The sequence below is a fragment of the Rattus norvegicus genome, chromosome 2 (genome assembly GCF_036323735.1).
Source record: "Rattus norvegicus strain BN/NHsdMcwi chromosome 2, GRCr8, whole genome shotgun sequence".
Lineage (NCBI taxonomy): Eukaryota > Metazoa > Chordata > Mammalia > Rodentia > Muridae > Rattus > Rattus norvegicus.
The window spans coordinates 172,556,431-172,583,172 of NC_086020.1; the positions used below are offsets into that span (position 1 = coordinate 172,556,431).

The window sequence follows — 26,742 nt, forward strand, 5'->3', positions numbered from 1 at the left end:
ACAGAACTAGTGTTAATGTACAGTCAGCGTCAGAGCCAAGGGTGTTTTCAGTATGACTCACCGAAGCTGTGGTATTAGCAATTTGTGTTTCTTCACACTTAGCTGGTGCTGCCATTTTGAATTATTTGATAGTGATGTATTTATAGATATGAAATACGTTTATGATCCTGAACACAGTAGGCCCAAACACACAAGTGTGTCTGCGAGTCTGTGTGCCTATGCTGTCTGTCTGTCTGACTGTCTGTCTGTTTCTTTGAAAATAAACAAGAACTTGTTTGATCAGTGTTGTCTGTGTCTTGTAACTCTTACAGTTACTTTGTTTTAGCAGAAGGGGACAAGGAGAATAGTCCATAACAGGAGAAAACTAGTTTTGTCTATATACAGAGACATTTACTGGGACTTAAGTAAGCTTTGCAACTTCTGTCTAATTAGCTTAGTTCCTTTTGAGTGATTTCAACTTCTATCTGAAGTAAGTGGCAGCCATGTTGGAAGATTAAGTTAAAACAATGTCTTTTAAATTTTGAAACTAGGACCCAAAATGCTCTCTTGTCCTGTTTCTTCTCTTCTTCCTCTTCTACTTGTTCTGTCTTCATGGTTTCCTTGTCTTTCACCTGAACGTTTGAAAACTGCTGTGATGTGAGATCACTGCTCGCATTTGAGATTTTACAAGAGGCCTCTGACAGCTGTAGTGCCATTCGTAAAAGAAGTGATTAATTTACTCCTTCTGTAAAAGAAAATACCAACACAAATAAGTTTAAAAGACAAAAATTAGCAAACATAAAAACATGAGGCCTTTTTTACATTAAACAATTAAAGTATTAATAACCAAGTTAATTTTGTTCTCTTATTTATCTTGTTCTTATTTTGTAACGAACTTCTGGACTTTGTGTATTTGTTTAGAAACTACATAGATGCTGACCCTGTAGGAAGAATAAAGAGGACCTTGAGGTCCCGGCACATTTTCTGATGTCACTGCTCTGATTTTCCTAGGTTACTATGCTCAGTTATAGCCGTGCAGCTGCAATGCCAGGGTAAAACTAAGTACGGAAGTAAAAGTTGTGCTAAAAATTAGAAGTAAAGAACATGGCTAAAGATTTGAAACAGTCTTTTAATCACTACGTCCAGGTTCTGTTTTATTAAAACAGCGTTGACTGTGGCATGACTCATTGCCTCTGACTCCCAGAAACGTCAGAGTTAGGAGACCTTCTCTTTCCTCATTTGGTTACCTTAAATGGATTTTCATTGTTAGTTTAGTAGGACAGATATTTTAAGTGTTTATGAGAGAATTCGCCTGAAATGCCGTACAGTTCAATCATATCTTATGCCACATATTTTGGAGAGCATCATACGTTTCCCATAGGTGCTGACTCAGTTGGTGTTTATGGGGATAATGTTTTGAAGAAAATCAAAAACATAACAGTATTAAATTTGTGGGAAATTCTTTATAATCCTAATTATAGCTACAGTTTTAACTTTCAGCTTTTTTTTTTTTAAAGAAAATGTTTATCACCGAAGTATCACAACTATGTGGGTAGTCTAATTTATCAATTTTTCTAGACTCTCACCTAAAGTGTGTGAGCATTTAAGTGTTTTTGTGACAGTAAATAAATAACAAACTGCTGCTAATCAGCCGCTATTGAGTTAAAATACTTGAGCATTGAGGAGCCTATCAGCTAGAGTATTGGTAAAACTCAGCTCTGAAGGGTGCTGGCTCCGTTGTTAACAGTGCAGACTGCTTTCGTAAAAGTGGCCGCAGGTTTGGTCCCCATTGCATCAGATGGCTTGCAGCCTACCTGTAGTTCCCCACTGGTACCCTCTACTAGACTTCACAAGCACCTGCATTCACATTCAGAGATTCCCCCTACACACACTCACACACACTCACACTCACACACACACTCACACACTCACACACACACTCACACACACACTCACACACTCACACACTCACACACTCACTCACACACACACTCACACACACTCACACTCTCACACACACTCACACACTCACACACACTCACACACACACACACTTTACACACACACACACAAATGAAGTAATCTTAAAAGATAAGCTCTATAGGTAATTCTTAATATCAAGGAGGTTTTGGGATTTAACTTGTAATTTTAAGAAGCTCTGATTGTCCTTTAGGAGAACAGAAATATTGCATGAGTTGCTTTATTTTCCTTGAAACTGGAATGCTTTTTAATTATAGTAGTAACATCAGTAACACTCTAAAATTCCAGTTTCATTATTTTTCTACATTCCTGGGCATATCTAAAACAAGAATGCAGAATTGATTTTTCTTTTTATAGAGAAATATTGGTGGTTCTTACAGCTAGTATATTAGAAGAAAACCAGACTTACAGTTAATATCTTAGAATGTATAATTCTCACTTATTTGCTCATTTCAGTTTTGGAACACTCAAGAATCTAGACTATTCTTGTAGAATTACTCTTACGTGTTACTATTTTGATATGCAGCTGTTGGTTTAGATCAGATTCTTAAACATCTGGTTGTGCTCAGCATGGAAGACTGAGTAGGGTGGAGCTTGGGAGACAGGCAGTGACTGTGGGAAGGACTCAGATCCTTTTCTGTTGTTCATTTGTGTTTGTTTTGAAAGTCTCACTGTGTAGTTGAGGCTGGCCTTGAACTATAAATTCTTCTGTTGCACCTTCCTAGTACCAGGCCTTTGGCGTGTGTGCCACCATGTTTGATTTTAAAGAGCCCCACATGTAGCCTAAGTACTGCGAGACTGGATTGATTGGTTGATTGATTGATTGATTGATTTTGAACCATTTGGTCCTTAGTGACTTAAATGTGAGCTGAAAACTGTAAATCAAGAAGTTTCTCTAGTTAGTCGACCAGGGAACAGGTAAGCTCTCCCATTTTTCATGGTGAATCTGAGCAGTGATCTTACCCTCTGTCCTTACTACCGTCTCTGTGGTCTGCAAACACCTTTTCCTGACATGTTTGGCACTCTTCAACTACTGTGATAATTAGGCTTGGAAGATAAGTCTGGGAGCATATTATGTTAAAATTTATTTCTCTGAGGGAAAAATACTTAAAGTTTCAAAACATCAACTAACAAGTAAATTTTTGCAGAACAGTCATTTGTAATCTTAAAATGTCTTGTGTAATCACCTTCAAGATTTTTAACGTAAGCCACACATTACAGGACAGTTTCACTCATTCAAATCTTGAAATGTCTATGTCACTGGCTGAATTGTTCTTTGTTGCCTTGTTAGCCAGGGATCAACCTAATCGGCCGAGGTCAGCTGGCAGCCATTGAGACAGGTCTCCCTTTCGCTGGCGCCCTGTCCTTCCTGTCCACGGCCTCAGTCAGTGCTTTGGACAAGGACAAAGTGACACAGCACCACTTCAGCAGCATTGTTTAGGGTTTGGATTTTTTCTTAATTATTGTGCCATTAATAGAGACAAAGCCATATTCTAATGGTTAGCATTCTTCCAGACATAAGCTGATGGGTTGTTTTGTATGTGTAGACCAGTTAGTCTAGGCTGTATGTAATTTTAATCTTGTTCTTTTAGTAGACTTTAGATCAGCCAGCTAATTTTTCAGAAAAGGTCTGTCATAATTATTAAGAAAATGTATTGGGCTTCTGTTTGTTTATTTTTTGTTTTTAGGAAGAATGTCTTTAATGATCCCCTGTGTAGTAAAATCTTCATATGTATAGAGATTTTTCGTGTTACTAAAAACTATACCACAATCTTGAGGGCCTTACTTGGTAAAAGCAAAAGTATAAATTACTACCATTCTGAAATTAGAAATGTAATATCTCCCCCAAATTATCTGAATTGAATAGCTTAGGTAGTAAATTTTATTTTCCATTAATAACTTACATCTCAAAAATAGAGCATGCTTATTATATGCAAAATAAGAGATTCTCTTTACAATCTCCTAAATTGTCAGTAATTCTCCTGCTCAGAAACAACCAAAACAGTAATTTTAAATATTTAATTTTTTAATGCAAAATTGGCAGTTAGACCCATTCTTAATGTATGCCTGTGTGTCTCTGAGACCGTGAGTGCTGGCAAGTGTCTAATCTGCCACATGAATGTGCCATGATTCTTTTACGAGTGTTAATTTGAATAGTGACATGCTTTGACTATGTGTATATAAAAATGTTTTAATCTTACTATGCACAGATTTGAGGATGTAGAATTACTTGGTAAAGAATTAACTTTATTCTGTTCTTAGTGGATAGTAGTGAGTCATTTTCCAGAAAATTGTACCAATTTTAAAATACCACAGGGCTCAACCTTACTATAAAATATACAGATAATCCCAAGCCTGCTTATTCTTACGTAAACATTTATGGACATTGTTTAGGTGATGTGTGTTCCCATGTTTCCATTAAGTACATATCATCATACTCCATGAAGAGGACATGAAAATAAATCCCAAATTATTTGTTCGTAGAGATCATTGTGGAAAAGGACCTTCGCCAGAGACTCGTCATCTGTATTGTGTCCAACTGTGTGGATTTTCTACTCCTGTAGCTGTGTTTCTGTGTCCTTGTTCAAATAGATTGTCCACATGTGTGACTTTAAGAATGTATTTCTGATTCAACATTGTCTGGTCATTGCTGGTCTTCTGATGGATGTCTTGGTTTTTATGTCACATTATACTCTTACACTCCTGGATTTTAGTGAGATATTTTTACAGTATTAATGGCGGCCTCTCCCAAAGTGTACTGCTATTAATAATCTCCACTAGAGAGGCCTTCTCATGCTAGCAGCAGCAGCTGCCAGAGACACTTGCCTGTTTCTTACCAGTGTTACTCAGGTCACATCTGTCATAGCTTTGCCCATTAGACACTTTCTAGGCTTACCCTTCTTCCCTCTCTCTGTTGAGTTCCATTCTTGCCAGGATTAACTTTTGATCACAGTTTGAGCAAGTCTTCTTGCTTGGTTGCCTTGGTTGCCAACCACAATTCAGCTGAATTCAACCAGAACCTTCTGCTGAATGTATAAACATACATGAGTATCTCTTTAGCAGGGGTAACATTTTAACACACATCAACCCCTTTGTGTTACCTGTGGATCTTTGTCTCCATGTTCTTCAAGACCTCACAGTGGAGTCTGCCTGGCTGGCTCACCTTCCTCCAGGCGCCGTGCTTCTTTCTGCCTTAGTGGTCCTCACTGTCACACCTTAGTGTACATGTTCTACCATTGCCCTTGGCCTGGTTTGGGCTGCTGAGTGGTGCCGTGTGACACTTTGTAGAAACACTTGGTGGCTTCAGTTAGACTGTCAACTCTTAGACCACAGCTGACTCCAGCACTTTTTATGCTGCAAGTGATACGTAGGAGAAAACTAGTATACATATTTGCATAACTGGTTTGTTGAAATAGTTGTTAAAGTTGGAAATTTCTTCTAGGAGTTTTTGTACCCTTAGAGCATGGCATGTTTTTGTTTACTGTGTTTTAAAATGAATATGCAGCTGTGATTTTGAATATTTCATTTTCTAAATTTAACCAAACTTAGATACAGTTTGACACTTAATTTTAAAAGTAATTACTACTTACCAATTTTGAAAGTGAAGGCGAAACAAATACGCAGTGTAGTCGTTTAGGAGGCATGGGGGCTTGAAAATGTCAAGAAAAGGCTAAAAGAGAAAAAGCCTATTACTTGGAAGACGAAGGAGATCGGTATTGTGGTAGGAGCGTTGCTTACCATGTAACACCATGCAGTTTAAAGTCCTGCCAGTCTTTTCCTTCCTGAGCACTTTGTACACACATGAGCATATAGAGTAGAAATCACGGGTTTCCTGGGAAACTATAGTCTCTAACATGCAACGCTCTGGCTATAAATAGAAGCTCCTATACAGGGCTATGCAAAAAATTAAAACAAATAAACAAACAAAACCCTACATCCTTTTAAGCATCTTCCGTCTGCTGTAAAACTTAAAGCCTTTGTAATGCAAAAGGGGAGATGCCTAAGTAGGCTGCTATACAAAGCGGGGCCCCCAACAGTCAAGACTTCCGATAGCTTTGTTTTCAGACGCTGACCTGAGGATGGTAGGGACTATGGACTGTTGCTTGTGTTTACACCTTGTTTCTTTATGTTAATTCTGCTGCTGCCCATAGCCACATACATTGTGCCAGTAAACACAGAATACCCAAAACCAAGTTGAGCTTTTCTCTAACCTTTGGATTAAACAGGACTAGAGAGAATTCTTTGATCTTCCGGAGCTTAGATTCTAGTTTAAGGAGCCCACAGATAAATACTCTTACAGATGCTGGTGTTTTGATGACAAGGTAAGGTAATGAAAGTGTCTAATTTGGTATGCAGATACGCAGATGAGATACTACTTTTAAGTATTTCTTTAAAAAAAAAAACAAACCCTCATACAGTACGTAAGCTAACCTCATGAAGTAGGTTGAGTTATATTATTCCTCCTTACATGTATGAGAGGTCTGAAGCAGCGAGGATTTAAGAACTTGTCTTACAACTAGGAGATAAGTAATTACTTCTGGGTGAGGTAGTCAGGCTGCAGGACTAGTATGTTAGTCAACCTAATCACAGTAGACAGAATTTTCATTGGACTACTGCTAGTACCACTTAGATCTTGTCTTTGGTGTGATACTAGTACTAATGCACACGCAAACACAGAGTACATGGAACAGAATGAGAACCTTGAATGGACCACGCCATCAACTGTGTCATCCTTACATTCTCCACATACGATGATCTCAGTATGTAATTATAACAATGCTTTCTGGACGTTTTGTTATCAGGTCTTACTGGTATTGGAGTTTGCTTCCTTTGTTAAATCTAAGCATAAAGCACATTAAATGAGCACATGTTCAAGTCTACAGCCACACTGAGGGAACACCGAACCCGTCTTCTTACCCATAACAGGCTGTACAGACCGTAAGGAGCCTTAATACCAACGGGCAGGGTACTCACACCTCTAACTTGCATTTTAAGAAATGAGTCGAACGTCGAGACTTGTAGAGTGAGCAGCAAATTAAAAATACTCTAAAAATAAACTTGGAAGTAAGTTCCTGGCAGTTCTTGTTTGAAATAAATCTGCACCATCTCTTGCCCGCATACCAGAAATCTATCAAGTCCTATAAACTAAGACTTAAAGGACTTAAAAGTTGATGCATGATGGCCTCCTTCAATACTTCTCTAAGTGATTATTTTGCTGCAAAAATAATGTAATGTTGTAGAGTTTTTTAATATGTAGTTTATGTGCTGCATTACCTTTCTAAAGTTCAAAATGCACACATATGAATGCAGCTGTCTTCAAAGTTAGAGAACCAAGTCTGTTGAGATGTAGCATTCATAGCTACCATTTATATATAAAGATTGAAGACACTTGGAGGTTTCAGGACTGTTTAAACTTTCTCTTAAATCTCTCTGTATATATGAATTTAAAGCATGCATTGCATGGATAAACACCCAGTTACAGATAAGTCAATGTAATATAATGACAGTTTGCAGTTTAAATATTTTCATCAGTGATTAAGATACGGCAGATGGATACATTAAATGATGGGAAAGAACCCCAACCACATTTGAAGGTCTGTGCACATTAAAATAGAGCAAAGCTAAATTAAGTTTAACCTTCCATTACAGATTATGTCTGTTCTCTGTGCATTTTGCTAGTATTGTAGATGGATAAGACAGAGTGGCTTCCTGTAAGGAGACCACCGATGGCCTTTCTGTCTCTTGAGAGATGTATCTCCTGTTATCGTTCTATAGTCATATGTCAGAAAACCCGAAGAACAAGCTGGGTACTGTGCACATACCTATAATGCTGGCACTGGAAGATGTATGAGCTCAATTCAACCTGGGCTGCATAGTGGGACCCCATCTCAAACAGAAACAAAACCATAGGCACATGATTTTATTCACCAAATAGGTATCAAACAAGCAAGATAATCATTATAGTTACAGGATGCCAAAATACAGTGTGTCAGCAGACACTTTTATTTTTACTTTTAATGATTTATTATGCACTTAAAGTGTGTACGTGTATGCAGGGCTCCACAGAGGCCAGACGTATTGGATCGCCTAGAACTGGAGTTACAGGGTGTTGTGAGCTACCTAATCCTGAGTGCTTAGACCCAAACTCAGGTCCTCTGTGGGCCCAGTACATGACCCTGCGCTGGGGAGCCATCTCCTAGCACTCTTTTATCATACACTTCTATTTTAAAATTAGTTGGCAATAATTTATGTTAAAGTTCCTTTATAAGTATACACACGTACATGGATAAACACACTTTGAATTGTTTTAGCCCTTAGTAAAATATATAATCTGTTTGTTCTCAGAAATCCTAGTACAGAAAATACAGTTTGAATTCTCTTAAAGAATATACATGATTCCCTTTTTATAACATGTTTTTATAACAAGACTTTTGTTTGAGAGTCTTTAATGTTCTATTAGTCACATCCCAGTGGTTTGCTTCTGAATTATTCCTGGGTCAAATTGAGTTCTCTGCTCTCCCTCTCACTGATTGCGAAAAGTTACAGAAGTTAACTGTCTCTAACACACCAACCAGTTAAGTAAAGATAGAAATAATCTAGGAGTTTTTGAAATGTAATAACAATCACCTATCTGAGATAAATCAATGTAAGCCTAAAGAAACCCAGGCAGAAAAGATTAAATACTGATCCTAAAAGTACGTGGGCAGTTAGCATGTGTGTTTCAGGTTGTGATATCTTTGTATGATGACATTGGGTTCTGTTTTGAGAAGAAAAAAAAATAGAAATGTTGAATGACACTCTGTTACCTTAAATTTCCTCCTTACTGGTCTTGAATATGGAAATTGAAATTTGTTATTCCTGTGCTTATTTACATTTTTGTGCGTGGGTGGTTCATAAAAATAGTTCACTTGTGAGCAGTTTAAGCCTACAGCTTTTCAGTCATGCACAGAAGTCTTTAGCGGTTTAGATTTAAAATGTTGCTACTACAGTGAACATGTAGGGGCAGCATTGCACCGTTTTTGTAAATCTTGTCTGAATTGAGGATTTTAAGCTGTTGCATTTCCAGGCTTGTTCTTGGACAGATGATAACAATATATCTCACTGTTAAATGCACGGTTGCACCTGCTTTGTGAAGTCCAAATCAGGTTCTTATGTGGATTATGCAAAACTCTTGTTTTGCAGAAACTCAGCCTTAATTTGTATTTGAAGTCAAGGGATATGTTGTTAATTAAAAGAGTAAATTCACCTGTAGTTAGACAACAAAAATGTAACAATTCATGAAAATTTGCAAACTACTAAAATCAGTGCAGTTTGCTTTTAACTTCTTTAGAAGAACTTTTAAGAAGGTGAGGGAATTTTTTTTGTCAACTTGTCAAGCAAACAAAACAGATTAATATATTGTCTTACTTTAAGATTCTTTTAATTGATATTAACTATTTTTCAATATTAAAGTAATGAGATTATTACAAACTTTGTAACAGATTTTTGTAGGGTTTTTTTTTGACTCTTACTAAGAGAGAGCTGAGCAGTTGTTTTCCATCTATAACTTTGTCGTTCAATGCTTCCTGTGAACCGAGGACCACTTGACACACTGAGAATCAACAGTGAACAAAACAAAGCCAGGCTTCAGTGTTGGTTCATGTCAGACTGCAGAGAGAGGAAGTGTGTGGACGATGACGCTGTCCAAACCTGGGTGTGAGCCCTTCCCTTTACTGAGTGAGCCTTAGTAAGTCAGCCTAGTGAATGGAGAGAGTAGTACCTCCTCGTAGGGTTGCTGTATGGCCAAACAAAAGAGTCCATAGGAAGTGTGGCTCTGTAACGAGAGCTCACTGTCCTCAAGCCTATGTGGCTAACGAGTGGGATCAGTTCTCAATAGCAATATATCTTACTTTTACTTCTGATATGTCAATAATTTTTATTATTTCTAGATTTGTTGTTTTGAGTATTTTTAAATTGTGAAAGAAATGCACAGCATCCATTTTGAATAGTCAGTTGTTTTCTAGTTTGCTGAATGACTGGTAATGACTGCCTATAGAAAGTTGATGTGGCTTGGGTCCACTCACATTATGTAGATTCATTCAGTGTGACCGCCCTGTGTAAAAATTAACCCCATTATGTCTATATCAATGAGAGTGATAGGTGACATCTTTGTATTTTGTTTGCAGATTCCCACATGTTTAGAGTTAAGTGTGTTGGCTCGGAACCCATTAAGTAGAATTTTTACAAGTGCTAAGTAAGAATTGAAGACAGTTTATTGGTTCATGTGTTCTGTCGTTTCCGTCACTGTCTCCTGTCAGTCCCTTCCATTTATGATTTTAAATTCTGAAACCCTTTCTCTTTCTTCAGCCCCTCAAATTCAGTAATTAAGAAGTGGAACACATGTGCTGGCATCTTTGAAAATGGTCTGATCAAAGCGGTGCTCGTTACTGGGTAGGGAGACACTAAAGCATTGGCAGAACTCAGCTTCATATGTCAGCGATGTAAACAGTTAGGCCTTTCTTTGCTATACTGTGGTTTCTTCGTTCTTTTATATTTTAGTCGTATAGGAGCCATGCTTTAGCATGCTTACATGTATGAAGCCCTACACATACTTACATGTATGAAGCCCTACAGACGAGGCCTAAGCATTATTCTAGTCTACACTCTGTTTAATAGCTTATCAGCCGTGTTCCTGCTGTAACTGCTTCCCGGAGGGGAAGTGTTGTTCTGCTGTCTTCATATTAGCTTTGTTATCATGCAGTATTTCTCAGCTGCTCACACTCATTACCATACAGCTGGTGTGTAGACGAGGAGGAAGCAGGCAGAAGTTGTACTGGCTACAAGAATAAGAAGCTCTTTTGCAGATGGGGTGCTGGCAGATGGGGCATGTGTTTGAGCAGGTTTTACTAATGACAGAGTGTGTTAAAAATCATTCTGAGAAAGTCCAAGGTCATGGTCATGAATTTAGAGCTTTCGGGGTTCTCAGCTTTGTGCAGAGCAGACCTTTTGAGAGTTCTAATTAATAAGCATGTGATGAATGGTAAGCAGCAACTCCCAGAAGCATCTGATGAGTTTTTCTTTATTTTAGTGTATTTTATCTTTCTCTAACATGATCTAAGAAGCATTAATCCTACCAGTTAGTGTCTCTTACTAGTTTGTGCTGTCATAATTTTAAATTTATTAAAAATTTCAAGCTATATACAAAAGCATATGCTTTGAAAAATACAGTAGCATTCAGTTTTGCTATATAATGTTAAACAGTTAGACCAAACGGCAGAAGAATTAGAAATCCGTGTGTCTGCTATTGAGCGTTCGGAAGATTAAGTTGAAGTGCGTGACACATAAAGTTAGACAGAAACGGCGTGTATGAACAGGGTGTGTCTTTTTTTAAAAAAATCTGTGCTTAATTTTTCATATCCTTAGAAAGGTAAGAGGTTGAATTGAAATAACTGCCAGTACTTACTTCTTAAAAGCCCCAGCCAGATGAGGGAGCGCACAGCTGTAACATCAGGACTTGGGAGGCCGAAGCAGTTTGATGCTGCTCTTTGCTGCATGGTGAATACCAGGCTGGCTAGGACAGTGAACCGAGACTGAAGAAAAGTAACAACAAAAGTTTTTCAGTGGCTTCTTACTCCTTTTGTCCCTTTTAATTAACTGCAGATTTTTATATATCATTTTTCAGTGGAACATGATTGACAAGAACGGCTAAAGCAGAATGCAGCTGTGCAGTCGTATGGAGAATATGCAGTGTCCCCTTTAATTTTAATGCACATAGAACTCTTACTTTGTTAATGGAGATTAAATAATGTAAACGCACATTACATATAAAATATAGATACTAATCTCAAGGTTTGTGGTCACAACATATTTGCTTATAAACTTTCATGCTTCTATTTTATTTTATTTCTTTGATTAGCACAAAATTCTGCTAATGCCTGTAAATAAATAAGTCTGTATGAGATTTCAGGAAATGTTACACTGTTAAACACTGTTTAACAGTTATACTTCTTCCCTATAAATGCTGTTAGAGTATGTTCTGTTTATAGCGAAGGTTTGTATTCAGTTGGCTTTTTAAAGTTTCCAGCCACCCCACTGAATCTCATCACATATCAATTTGTATTTCTGAGACACATAACTATTCTCTAGTGAGAAAATAGATGAAAGATAAAATTATAAATAACATATATTAGAATACATTAAGTAGCCAACACTTAAAATTCTTTCTGTAGGTCTGTATTTATTTGGTAGAATATATGTTACAACGCCAGTAGCCTCTTGTCAGTATTTTTGTTGATGGGCCATTTGTACCAGAAGTTTGGGAAGAGCTAAGATGATGCAAGCATCAGCTGTGGTCACTGCTGCCAGTGCAGCTCCCATTCTCATTGGGAGGACGGATGGATCAGTAATGTGTCACACTGCCTAGGTTCCAGCTTCACTGTGGGTGACAGCATTGGACCGGGAGAAGTGCGCTCTGTACAGATGACTTAACAGTTCCTCTTCAGTGCAGACCTGAGCTTCAGAGCCAGTTGGTACATAGTACTTCCTTGTAGGATGTCTGGGAATCGTCTCGTGCTCCTCCTCTCCTGTCTCCTAGAAAGCAGAAACAATCAAACAGCAGACAAAACAATCCTTGTTATGTCGTTTGTCTTCTAGCCTTCCTTGATGCTTATTTGTTTCTGTCATCTGCCACCAGTGTGTCCTATCAGTTTTGTGTCCAGACACCTCAACTGTTAATCCCTGTGTACTTGTTACTACCCAGCTAGTCCAAGCCGCCATTGCTTCTTGCTTGTCCAGTAACACATCCTTCTTGGGGCCTGCCCATATCCTCTTCCAGTCACTTCACCTTCCCTCAACCTTGCGTTCAGAATCATTTTTCAGGAAAGGTTATCTGATTACATCCTGCTTTACTGAAATCCAATATTAACTTTTCATTGCTTTATGTTAAAATAAAAATTCTTTACAAAGTTTTGCATGATGTAGTTCTTGCTTATTTTTTCTGCCCTTGTTCTTATGACTGTCCCCTGACCCTTGATCCAGCTGAGTTCAGCCAATAGCTGTCTCTGAACCCCTGGACTAGATGGAACCTTAACATACACTTTCTTCACGCAGCATGCAGTGTAGTAGTTTTAGGCCCCCTTTCTTTCTTTTCCTTTCTTTTTTCCTTCCTTTTTTCCTTCCTTTTCCTCCTTCCTCTTTCTTTCTTTCTTCCTTCCTTCCTTTCTTCCTTTCTTCCTTCCTTTCTTTCTTTCTCCCTTTCTTTCTTTCTTTCTTTCTTTCTTTCTTTCTTACTTTCTTTCTCTTCCTTCCTGCTTTATTATTGTCTTTCTCACCTGCCAACAGTATAATCTCAAGCAATGAAAGCCAATATTTAATTATCTAATACAGAGTAGGCAATAAAATGAATACACACTGAATGAATAAGAATGTTTGTTGGAAATTAAAATAGCCATATAAGTCTATTGATAAAAATTATGCAGCCTAGCAGAATAGAGGTAGAGACAGACAGGATAATAACGTATTGGTTTAACTTACAGAGACACATTACTAACAAATGATGTTTGCCTGGATCAAATTGATATCTATTAAATATGGTTTGCCCCTAGAAAAAGGATTTATGTGATAAATCTAGGGCCAGAGCTAGGTGTGATGATGTTCAGTACTGGAGAGAGAGAGAGAGAGAGAGAGAGAGAGAGAGAGAGAGAGAGAGAGAGAGATCATGAGTTCCAAGCCAGCCTGAAGGACATGGACATAGCATGCTCCAGGCCAACTTAGGCCGCACAGTGAAACCTTGGAGGTGGGTAGGTGCAGGGGAGGAGGGAAACAAACACAAAGAAATGGCCACATTATCTCCTGTGCTTATACTTAATGTCCTTTGTGAGGCCATGAGGAAGTCCTGTGAATCTGTGTGTGCTACTTCTAAGTCTGATATTGTTAGATTGTATCTGAAACTGAAAATATTTGGTATCAGATGAGTTACAATCTCCAAGAGTATTTAGACTGAATGGTGTTGATGAATAGCACTTAAAGCTATTTTCTTTGGTTCAATAGTAGGGTTTGTCACCTCTGTCAGTTGCTCTTGGGCTTCAGATCATTTTAGTAAGGATGAAAAGCCTTGTAGCTTCCTTGAAAGGGTATTTCACTGGAGATTTTCCGTGTGTCCTGGTCTCAACTATCTCTTCAGTATTTCCCTAGAGAATAAAGTCTAGGACCATGAAGGAATGAGGTAGGACATAAGTTCTTCAAAGGGCTGGGGACAGTAGGCAAGACCACCTGCTGCTCTCGCAGAGAGCCTGGATCCAGTTTTTAGCAGCCTCATCTGGTGGCTTACAACCACCTGTAACCAGCATTAGTGAATCCGACACCTTCTTGTGGCATCCACAGATGCATGCATACACATGGTGCACATAGAAATGAGCAGGTGCACACACACAGGAGCACACACACACGGAAAATAAATAACATTTTAGGTTTTTTAAAGTTCTTAAAGGAATTAGAAAAAGGATGCAAACTTAATGTGTTATGAGCAATTTTAGATTTTCTTCCTCTGCTCACTAGTGACTACCCAGTCTTAATATACGTAATACTAAGGATAAAGGAAGTTCTTCTTAGCAAGGGGATATTAGCAGTTGTGTATCAACCCTTGTCTTGCTTCTTTGGTAAATTCATACATGCAGTGTGTCAGGGAACATATTCAGCTACCTGGTAGCTAGTTTTTTTCTCTTTGCCTGCCTTGACTTTGGTGCAGATTTCACATATGACACCTTCGCATGCTGACACAGATCAGAAAACATCCTAGAATATCTGAACTACCAGTATGTCTTGCCTCAATTTAGAGAACTCTATTTCATTCTATAATTGGAGGCCAAGATCTGGTTCTACTCCCATATTTTTCTGGCCCTGGGGAAATTAGTGAACCCTTGGCCTTTTCCCTCATATAAAATAGGGATTATCATCATAGCATCTTCTTCATCAGGCTGTTGTACAGTTTTCATGACCCAGTGAATAAAAGCAGCTGGAAGAGGCTTGGTGGGCTCTCTTCCCAGTGAGCATCATTTCCCTAAAAGTGCGTCTGTGATTGAATAGTTACTTACTCAGAAGAACATACGTGACTGCCTCTTCCACTGTGGCACTGAAATCATATTCACATCTGTTCTCCCTTTATTGTTTTAGAATGAAATATTATCACATGCCTAACTATGTGTTGTCCTATGAGCTGAGGAATATTATTTATTAATTACACCTATGTCTTCTTTTATTGACCAATCTCCTCCTCTTTGTGTGTTGGGGGAGGTCTCCTAAGATGGAGACTGTTACACCCTGACCAGCTAAGCGTCTTGCTTTGCTTAACGTCTAGGTGTCTAGGGTTTTTGCTTAACGTCTAGGTGTCTAGGGTTTTTGCTTAACGTCTAGGTGTCTAGAGTTTTGCTACCCTGGGCTCAGTACTCTCTCAAATGTGGTAGATGTTTAAAAAGGAAAAAACCTTAATCTCTCCTTAGTTTCCTACCTTCTCCTTCATGTTTAGAGCATGAGAACCCATTACATGATTCGATGTGTTTGGCTGCACTTGATCATATTGCAGTGAGTTTAGGGTAGAGGATTACTATGTAAATTATTCTCAGTTATCACTTTTTCTGTGCTATCTGTGTATAAACAATGTAGTGATTTCACAAAATAAAGGTTTTGAAATGAGTAGATTAGTGGAGGCAAATATAACTTGGCCTGGCAAAATCTGTTCATTGCAATTGCAAAAAACAGTGAAAATGTTTTAGAAAAAAACATTTAATTTAATCTTTGCTAATGGTGTTATAATTGTGTTGATGATCAAGTTTTCATTTATTTTGAAATAAAAGAAAGGTTTAACATGAAGAAGAAATTATTTAAGACCTGACAAATACATAAACAAATGATTTTAAGATTATATTGAAGTTTAATATCTTTTTGATAGTTTTAAGTTTGAATTTTAACTACATCTAATATATGTATATATATGTGTGTGTGTGATTATTTTTCTTCTAAAATTCACACATACTGCCCTGCAAACTTAAATTTGTGAAAATTTAAAATTTTAGTTTTCAAAAGTTCCAGCCATCCTTCTCGTCCAGATCCAGGCAGGTCTCAGTTCGTCCACAGCACCTGCCCCTCGTTTCCCTTCCATTCTATGCCTCCATGTGGAAAATTGGATACCATTCCAGAAGAAAAAAATCTTTGAAGTTAGGTATCAAATATGACAACATTTAGTTTTTAGGGGTCCTCAAGGATTTATTGGTAGATATCTTTAGAGCATACTAATTTTTTAAAGTGAATAAGCAAAATGACTTTATAACAAAAGATTACGTGTAACTCTACTAATGGCTTGTCCGTATCCAGCAATATGCTTTTATATTCAGATTGTCTTTAGAATCTCCTGAGCAGGAAAGGGATTTTGTAAACATTTTGCTACTCATAATTCTTGCAATTTGTTAAATTATACACCCAGTAACTGCTTTAAATGTAAATTGGTGCTTTTTATATGAGTATTTAGCACCTTTCTTTTTAAACATAGTGGGGTGATCACTGGGTTCTTCTGTGCTCACTGGACAAAACATTAGATGCTTGAATACTTGGAAGAGCAAGTAAGAACGTTCGTTAAGAGACTGCTCTGAGAGCGCTTACCTAGGAAGCGCAAGGCCCTGGGTTCGGTCCCCAGCTCCGAAAAAAAAAAAGAACCAAAAAAAAAAAAAAAAAAAAAGACTGCTCTGAGGTACATTCCCAAAAGGCTGGTGGTGTTTTGTTTATTAGCCTACAACCAATGCAGAGTAGGTGTTCAGTGTTTCTAACTATGTGAAGTAAGTTTATATTCCAAGGCATTATTCATGATTAGAGTTTCAAATTTCCTTAACAGGCCAGCTAAGGTCTCCAAAAAAAAAAAAAAAAAAAAGAGGGGAAATCGAATAAACCTATTTATTGTTATTTTAAAGTTATTTAGATAATTGCTGAGTTGGTGGAAAGAAATGCCTGTTTCTAAAAGTTCATTGTTTGAATCTGACTTTATGTTTACCCACCAAATATTGTCATCTAAATACAATTGTCAAAGTCAGTTCAGCCAACCATAGCAAATCAGAGAGATCTGATGCCTACCTGTTGGCCATGCCAGGGTAAGCATGCTTTGGTGAAGGTCTCCTTTAACTTGGAGGTTCTGCAGTTATACTCTGTGTTCTTTAATGGTCACACAGAATAGTTCATGATGAAATGTCCATTCAGCTCCAGTAACTGAAACTAAGTGCATCTTTTATTGAGGTAGACATTTGCTAAAACAAATACTGGCAGATACCATAATACTCATTGAATATTTGAGTCAGTTGCTCTTTTAAAAAGTAAATTATCAAACATAGAAGTCAGATGAGAAGGGAGAAAACAGAAGAGCAATGAGGTAAGGGCTGTAATGGTAGAACAGAAGTGAGTTAGTAAAACCTCAAATGGTGCTTTACAAGTGGTACACAATACTTGGGGGTTGGGGTGGGTAAGTTACCTGTTCTTCAGTTCTCTTCTTGGTCCAAGTTTAGTGGACTTTGAAATAGGTGCTCGATTTGAGAGCTGGTTTCAGGGGGCGGCAAATCAAGACAGAGTGAAGGAGTGATTATATGGACCAGCTGAGAACAAGTCAAATACTTTTATACTTTTTACCATGTCTCTCCATGTGGGTATGTGCACATGTGCCTGACGGTGAATGGAGGTCAGAAGTCAACGTTGGGCAGCTTTCCACCTTAGTTTTCGAGGCACAGCCTCTCACTGAGTCTAATGCTGATTTGGCTAAGCACTCTGGGCAGCAAGCTCAGGCATCTTCCGGGCTTCACCCTCTTTCCCTAATCCCAGAGTTACAGATAGGCACAGTCCCACTTTGCCTGTCTTTTATGTAGGTGTTGTGATCCAATCTCAGGCCAGTGCTTGTATAGCAGAGACCCTATTGTGTCTCTCATTTCTAAACGTAATGATTGTTTCGAGAGTGATTTTCAACTTTACATTGCTGAGAATACATAAAGAATACGGGCAGACATTATACAGGGAAATTGTGTTAAATCATTCCATTTTAGAAGCCTTTTAATGATTCACAGTGCACTTTCAAAGTCTTGATAGTGGTCTGCAAAATCCTTCACGTTCTGACCTTGACCTTTTACCATTGCTTCAGCCTAGACAAATTGGTCCTATCCTTGGTGAACCTGAACTTGGGCTCAACCCTATCATTTTGGCTGAAAAGTTTTCTCCTAGGTGCCACCATTCCAAATTACTCCATCCTTGTAACTGTTCTCATAGCACCATGCTCTGTGTCCTAGAGCTGATATGAACTTCCTGTGTTCACTTCCTAGTATGTTTCTCTTCTTACTCCCACCGAACATATACATTACTTCCAAGTACATTGCTCGTGCATACACAAATGGGTGCTCAAAAATGCATCAAGCTTGTTTATTTATTGACAGGTAAGGAGAAAACAGGAAAGCTTACAGAGCCATTTAGATTGCCACCATTTAATATTTTTATATTTAGGTTTTCCTTCCCTCTTCCTAAAGGGACCAATATTGAACTTCAAAGTAGCCCTTCCCCAGTTTGATCCATAATAAACAGTAGTAAGGTATGTGTTTTAGAAAGAAACGAGATCAGGGGTGTAGAAGGGAGAGGTACGGGGTTAAGGGCTGACAGTGGGACAGGATGAAAATTTCAAAATAAACTATGCATTTATGAATAATAAGGGTCCTGTTAGTGGAAATCATGGAGTCATGTCCCTCTCTGCCTCCCTGAGATGTATTGAGGAGTACAGCATTTAATAATGGTTGAGAAGTTTCTCCGCAGCATTCTCCCACTACTCTGTATTCAGGATTCAAGTGCAGCTTGCATGTATGTATGCGTTTGGGTATGACTGTATGTTGAAACAGAAAGACCTCTTACTAGTCAGTGTTTCCAACTAAAATGAAACAAACAAAATCCAGTGCAGTCCTCATGCCTACTTATACATTTCTATAAGTTCTCCTTGCACAGAAAGGCTTGTGGGGTCCTTCCATGACTTAAGGTAGATTGGCTATTAAGTCAAAGAGTGCTGTAACCTCAACATTAGGTAATGAGTCAGGCGATGGGGCAGTGCATGGTTCCCCTGTGATGAGCCCTCTAAGAGCAGTGATGGGAAGTCTTACCTCACCCATTATTAGTTTTAAGGTTAGTAATGGCTGTAATTTCACATTTGGTTCACAGAGAGGGGACCTATTTCCTCCCCAGCATCTGGAACCTTTATTTTCTTGGGGAAGAAGGTTATTGTAATATTTTTGTTTGTCCTTAGTAGCATTAGTGGCATTTTGTAGAGATTGGGGTCTATATATGTATGTGATCATTTCTTCATTGATTACTTAATTATTTTGTCTTAATGGTAGAGTTTTAACCTAGCTCTTTCTACTGTCTGCGATCCTTTCCCACATCGCCACCTGCCTCAGATTTCCTACCTACAACAGAAGCATGCTCGTAATGACCGTGGTGACCAGTGCTCTGAGCTGATTGAAGCTAACTTGTAGTTTGTTTTCATTATTATTATCTGAAAACAGCACCTTTTTTTAAAAAAAAGCAATGTCTGATTTTTAGCTCAGCTTGACCCACCACCTATGTAATGGGAACTAAAAAGAGATACTGAGCTCTAGAAACAGATCCCACATCCTGTCAGGACACCCCATTCTTACCGTTGTCCCCGGTTAATGGCAGTTACCATTTGTAGGGTACTTACTACCTGTTAGATGTTCAGAGAGTCCTCACAGTTCCTAGGATATGTAAGTTTCTGAGTAATACTATGAACTCACGTGCCAAGTGGCCGAGGGCACATTGGTATCTCAAGTTCGTCCCCACACACAGCAAGGTTAGATTAGATGGCTTCCAGGCCACTCTAGGCATATGAATGGCTTCCTGCTCTGCAAGTGTTTTTGTTGGTTCAATAGGTAAAATACTACTTTTATTTCTTAGCTTTTAGCTTTTTTAGATGCACAAACTCTTTGTCATGACTAATTGCTAATTTAAGAAATTAGCTCCATAAATTTAAACACCTTGTAAATGAATACAAGATTGGTATTCACACACAAGACTTCACATACATGAAAACTTTTTTCAAATATGTTTGGACTCTGTAGCCAGCCCCAATAAATATAGAAGTGGATGAAGAAAATAGGAGAGCAAATTGGGCTATAAGCCCTACATTGAAGGAAAATTAATTTCATCTTTACTGTGTATTATTTACTATTTTGTTTTTTCTAAAGTCAACCTTTTCTATTTTCATGACATTTTCTTTACTGAAAATTTAAGAGTAAGTTTACAATGCAGTTTCAAAGGGAAGCAACTAGTAACACATACATTTAAGGCACTGGTATTATATTTTAGATCTGAAGCATGAGATGGGGAAATGTAATCCTTGTTGGTAATTGAGGGTAGCCTGCGAGGATTGTCGTTAGCCTGGTGCACACGTGTTGACTGTGCTGTGAAGTATGCTGACCTCATACCAAATCCCTCACAGTTCTACAGAACTATAAATCCTGGAAAGGAAAAGAAAACTTCTCTCTCTATTTTCTTCTGTGACTGTGCCAAATGGAACTCTTTCATTATTGTGTGTAGGTTCTGAATGTGTGAATCTTTGTATCTTTGTACATTCACATACATGTGCGTATTATAATATTTGCATTGACGTTGTGATTGATCATGTCAAATTACCAGAGGCTGCATCTGTGTAAAGAGAATTTTTAGATAGTTTGAACTTGAAGAAAAAAAAATAAAGAAAATACTACTTTTATAGTTTCAATTAGTTAAATGAAAATTTTAAAGTCTGAGCTTTACGTTCATTTACAGTGTGATTTACTACGGATACAATTTTCATATGTTATAAAATCTTTTTGTGTTTTTCAGTTTTATTTTAAATTGTGTATTGTATTTTAATGTTGGGTAGTTATACATTAATATTGTAGTGTTGGTTGTATGTTGGTTTCATGTTTAGTTGGAGGGTATTTTGGAAAACTAGAGTTCAGTATTTTTTAGAACTAATTTTATTATGGGTTCTAAAAGCTTTGTCCCTCCCCATCTCCATCCCTACCCTTCTCTCTCTCTCTCTCTCTCTCTCTCTCTCTCTCTCTCTCTCTCTCTCTCTCTGTGTGTGTGTGTGTGTGTGTGTGTGTGTGTGTGTGTGTCCGTCCTTGTTCTTTCTTATTTTACTATACATTTAGTAGAAGAAGAAAAAGTCTTACATTTTATCCTACCCCGTGCCTGACACACTGTAAAGCTGGCCAGTTCTCAGTGAGTGGGACGTAGCCTACCAAACAGTGCCCTCACTCGCTGCAGCAGGACGTGTGTGGATGCTGAGCTGCACACCCTCCTTCCGGTCTGATAACCTTCAGGAGAACACTTCCTTGACTCGCCACTTTTAGTTGGGAGCCTTTCCATATGAACTTACGTCTTTGAACATTAATGACAGTGAGTTAGTAAAATTTCAAAAAGTTTGCTACAGCCTCCACATGCTTGACATTCTTTTCTTTGATGTGAAAATGTGAACTGTCTCTGATGTAATTGTGCTCAGGGCAAGACAGCTAACTGGGGTAGGTGGTTTCCAGTTTCTTCCCAGAGTAGAGTTGTTATGATTACACAATCACTGACACACAAATACAAACACGTCTTACTGTTATAAGATAGACCTGTGTTTTTAATGTTAGCAAGGTAACTAAGAAAGCAATGCTCAGTCCAGCCGACCATGTTACAGTAAACACTGAAATACCAAGTAAAATACATAGTAAGAAACACATACTCTAAATATTCATATGCGTGCATTACCAAATTATGCTTATGGCTGCCTCTGCTTGCTTGTGTGGGCAGTGGTTTAAAACTGTTTTTTGTTACATAAATGTTTTTCTGGATATCCTACAAGTAAACTTGAGTGAGGTATGAACCTTCCAGGACTAATTATCAGAGAGAAAGTTGTACAAAGATAATGTTAGGTTGTTGTGGCAGAAGAATCCAAGACTGGTTGGTTAGTAATGACGTGAGCAGTAATTGTGTGTTGTAAAGAAGCCAGGAGCCTGAAGGTAATGGCAAGGAGGGTAGGTGGGGTTCTCTAGCCGATGCCTCATGTGCACACTTCACCATCAGAAGACTGGGTTTGTTTCTGTATTTAATGTTTCTGTATTTAATGGTTCCAGCCATTTGCTCAGACTGAGTTCTCTGCTTAGACCAGCTGTGGGTAACCATTCTGTGCCATTATCTCTCAGAGGCTTGGGCTCTGGGGCAAAACACCCTGTGCTGCTTACTTCAGGAGCCAGTGTCCACTTGTATACACCCAACTCAAAAGCTTGCTAAGAGGTTTTAATTAAATAATGCTTATAGATTGCTAGTACAGGGAATATTTTTAAAGAATGGGGAAATTATTGCCTGACCAGAATTACATGAGAATTTATTTTATTGTAATGACAACCTATTTACTGTGTTGAGATATTCTAACATTTTATACAAAGGACATCAGTATTTACTTAGCTATAGTAGAAACCCACCAGCTAATCATTTTGATGAACTTACTACTTGATGTCATAGCATAAGACATAAAATACAAAATAAGCTTAGAGTTACATAGAGCATAGGCTAATTTAAAGTTCCCATATTTCTGTCCATCCAGGTCTAGTATAGATAGAAAAGAGTATTTAAAATATATTACTAAAACACCTAAATATGATTTGTGCTTGAGACCACCTATAAGCTACGGCAGCCAGGAATCAGATGATGTGGATCTTTGCGTCGCCTGGTTCATATGTAGAGCCTGGTAGTAAGAAGATACAGCCTGATTTCTACTGACCATACTTAAAGAGTGCTGGGGAAATTTTCATTTTTACTTTGTTACTTAGAAATCTGATTAGAAAATTGGCTAACTAGTTTTGCTTGGCTAGTTCTTCACAGTTAAATTAGCATTGTAAATTAAGTATTGGGAGAATTGTTTAAATACTTGGTAAATGGGAGTCATCATTAGTAATTATAACCAGATATATTTTTCACTTAAAGGGCTAACTTAATGGAAGCCACTCCTAAGTGATCACCTTGATAGATGAAGGAAATATGAAGGTATAGACTTCCTGATGTATCCTTTTGATAATTTTTTTTTCTATTTTTCGGAGCTGGGGACCGAACCCAGGGCCTTGCGCTTGCTAGGCAAGCGCTCTACCACTGAGCTAAACCCCCAACCTCTTGATAAAGTTTTATGAGCAAGTTTTCTTGTAACTTTATGGCCATAAGTAGCAGCCATGTAACCATGAGAATTCCTTTGAATACATAGAGTAAAGGTATTTCTATCCCTAGCCTCACTAAGCTTACCCAATACACATTCTGCAAGAGATTCCAGCTACTCTCTAATACTCCTCAGGAGCCAGGAACAAGCAAGAACTCCATATTTGCTAAGGGTTTTCCTCCCAAATCATGAATCATACTTAATAAGGGTCTGTATATTTTCCCAAATATTGGACCCCCCCCTCCCCAAGCAAGAAGTTTTAATTTGAAAAGAACTTCCCTTTGCAGAGGACGAATTGATTGCTAGGAAAAATAACTTTTGTGGAGCATGTACGTACATATGGTGCCTGATGGGGGATGATGTAAGAACTAGGTAAATGTTTGAGAAGATAATAGACAGCAGAACATAATTTCTAGGAGAGAATCCAAGATGTGTATCTTCATAAAATTTACATGTGAAAGTAAACAGTATGCATTGAACGTCATGCTTATAACGGTAAACATTTCAAAAATTGATATTTCATGTAATGTTCTATTACCATGCAGAACTATTAAAATATATTGTTCAAATAGTAGGGATCTTTTTTCTGAAGAGACTAAGTACTCTGAATAACTATAGGCACATAGCTTACTTGTAATGAAGACCATTAGTGGGGAGGATAGGAGTCAATTAACCAGGCCCTTGATAATAGCTTTCTTATCCAAGGAGTCTGTCTTATCACCACCTCCAAGGGCAGTTCTGTAGCAAGCTGCAAGATGAATACCTAAATTTGTACAATATTCATTCTAAGAAAAAGGTTGCCTTTAGGCAAAGTTAGTTTCTTTATTATTATATAAAATCCCCTTTTAATGCTAAGCAATGTGCATGTCACAGTCATTTTTGAGATAAAAGTCCACTACCTCCTGTTGACCCAGGGTGGACGAATGTTGGGATTCCTGAGCGAGCACGGAGCACATGGAGAAAGTAGCGTTTAGACAAACATACGTAAGGTGGAAGTGGTTCATCTTTAAGGGTAACCCTCCTTGTTCCTGAGAATCAGTTATCCTGAAAACTATATTTTAGAAGAATGTATGGTAAAGCATAAGAAATATTTTCCCTAAATCTTAATATAAGAGACATGCAGGTGAAATACATCTTTTATTACATAATTTCTGTAAAAGAACCTTTATGCTCCAAACTGGTTTACTTTGCTGTCAGTTCCCCCAGGAATATTTAATTTTGCCCTTTGGAATTGCCCATATCACACTGCCCCAGCTACTTGAAGAATAGCCAGCCTCTGCCAAGTCTATCCAGTAGGATGACAGTTAATGAAAGTAGCCTGCTTTGCCTCTGTTGGGGGTGGGGGTTACCCAAATACATTTCATTTCCAAAATGTTTCTTTTTGGAAGGACTTATTTGTGGTAATGCTGATTGCTGTTTAAATCTCGTCAAAAATGTGGCTTTTACAAAACACAAAAATAATCTCCTGAAAGTTTGGAAGGGGAGAGGGGCTGTGGTGTGGGGGCGGTCTCTGCTGCCCACGTCCGCCCTCTGTTCAGTGCGTTGTGTGCTTACGGGCTCCCTGGAGCAGATCACCATATAATTGATGTGCAGTCTGCATTGCTGAACCCTGGACTGCACCATTCTGTGTTCAAGGGAAGATGTAATCTGATCCCTCTGCTGCTGAGGGAGGAATCTGTTCAGTCAAGGCTTTGACAGGGCATAGTCTCCTCCAATAATCTTGTGGGTTCTCGCTCATTATTCCGGAGTTCTCCTCAGTGGAGCTGCATGCGTGTGTGCGTCCTGAGCAGCGTTCTGGTTCTGAGCTGCGTCTGCTGGTGCTGGGGAGTTTTGCTGCCGGTTCCGCTGCCTAATCTTCCTTTTCTGGCGTGCCTGAGCATGTCCACGTTAGAATCTGTGACATACCTACCTGAAAAGGGGTTATATTGTCAGAGACTGCCAAGCAGCCGGACACACGGGGGCACAGAATCCCTGAAGGGGAAAAATACAGAAAATATGGGTTTCTACGGCACATTAAAAATGATTTTTTACAAAGTAAGTAATCTGTTTTCTTCCTGTGCTGTGTGGTTGTGTGTGTGTGCGTGTGCGTCTGCCTGGGAAGGAAAATCTGTCTCATCAGAGATGGCTGCAGTATCCTCTAATTCTGGTGGGTGCGTGGATGTCTGGTATTCTGTTTTATTTCATGACTGTTGTAAGCAAGTATGCAGCGATGGTGTGAGCTGGGAGAGGCTTTAAAATAAAATGTATATTTCCATCTGAGAATTTTTCACTGAAAACGTATCTCAGACTTCAGAAATGTAGCTCCGTTAAATGCTGACCTGGAAATACTCAGCCTCACTTGGCTTTCCGTGAACCTTTCTGTTCAGTTCTCCTGTACCATAGACATACATATATATGTTCATTAGTTAACTCTTGGAGTGTAGTCACTGAAATGTGTGCAGCCTATGTTTGAAGAGATTGGACTACTTGTGGTATCTTAAAAAAAATTGTCCAATTAATTTTTGGTTATAAACTCAGTATTTTCAGTTAACATTACAGTATTTAAAAGTCATTCAGAAGATGCTTTGTTTTATAAAATAATTTAAACATAAAGCCTTTTCAGTGAATTTCTTGATATGTGTTTTAAATATTTTATTCATTGAAAGATTCTAGATGGAAATAAAGTTTGCTTTTAGTGGCAATTGGATGACATTTGTACTGGCATATTTACAAGGCGTTCTGGGAAGTTCTGAAAGGTAGCATTACTGACTTAATTCATGTGAGTGTCAGAGATTCTCATATGACTGTGAAAGTTACCAAGTTCTGTACTGGCTGACCTTCCTGCTGGATTCATTCGTGTATATGTACATGTCTGTGTGTCTGAGTTCTACACGTAGAAGCACATGGCTCCCTGTGTACTGCAGCTTTATATCGTTTGTTTTCTGATAAGATTACTTACAAAGAGAAAGAAATAATATATTTTGGAGATTGTCTTTTTAAAATGAAGTGAGTATAGAAACTTCCAAAGGGAAGAAAGCAGGCCAATTCCACCCCCCCCCCAGTAGATATTTCACGAACTGAAGTATGAATTGTGCATAAGCTTCTTGAACCTTTGCAGCCGCAGATGGTCCAGTGTTGCCTGGGAGGCTTTCTTCATGATGATAACAAGTCCTTGCTATCCCATCACAGAGTTTGAATCTTTCTAGTGCTTTTTAGTCCTTACAGCGTATATTCTACCTTCCATGTGTTCCTATGTGAAGCAGTAGGTAGGCAAACGAGCCTACTGCAAAACAGGGGTTCCAGCTTACTCTAAAATTGAAGATAGCTATCTCCATATGTGATACAGTAGCTAGTGAGTACACGCAAATCCAAGAGGAGCCGTTAACATAGGAAAAGTTGAACCTTAACAGATTTTATTTTGTAGTTTTGAAATTAACATATACCCAGATGACCTACGTTAATTGATAGTAAAATACAAAAATAAATATTTCAATATTGACATTGATAAATGCAATTTTGAATATATTGATAGCACAACATGGCATAGTGAGAAACCTTTAAGATGTGCA

General features: G+C 38.2%; 1 protein-coding gene across 10 annotated transcripts in view; it reads left to right on the forward strand.

Annotated features, from left to right (window-relative positions):
* Fbxw7 (F-box and WD repeat domain containing 7) overlaps positions 1-26,742 on the forward strand; it is a 161,854-nt gene that overhangs the window by 108,693 nt on the left and 26,419 nt on the right. Inside the window, exon 1 of one of the 10 annotated variants that reach the window (XM_003749311.6) lies at positions 24,741-25,228. Coding sequence (XP_003749359.1) covers positions 24,962-25,228 — 267 coding nt within the window. The 5' untranslated portion in view covers positions 24,741-24,961. 10 annotated transcript variants of the gene reach the window in all.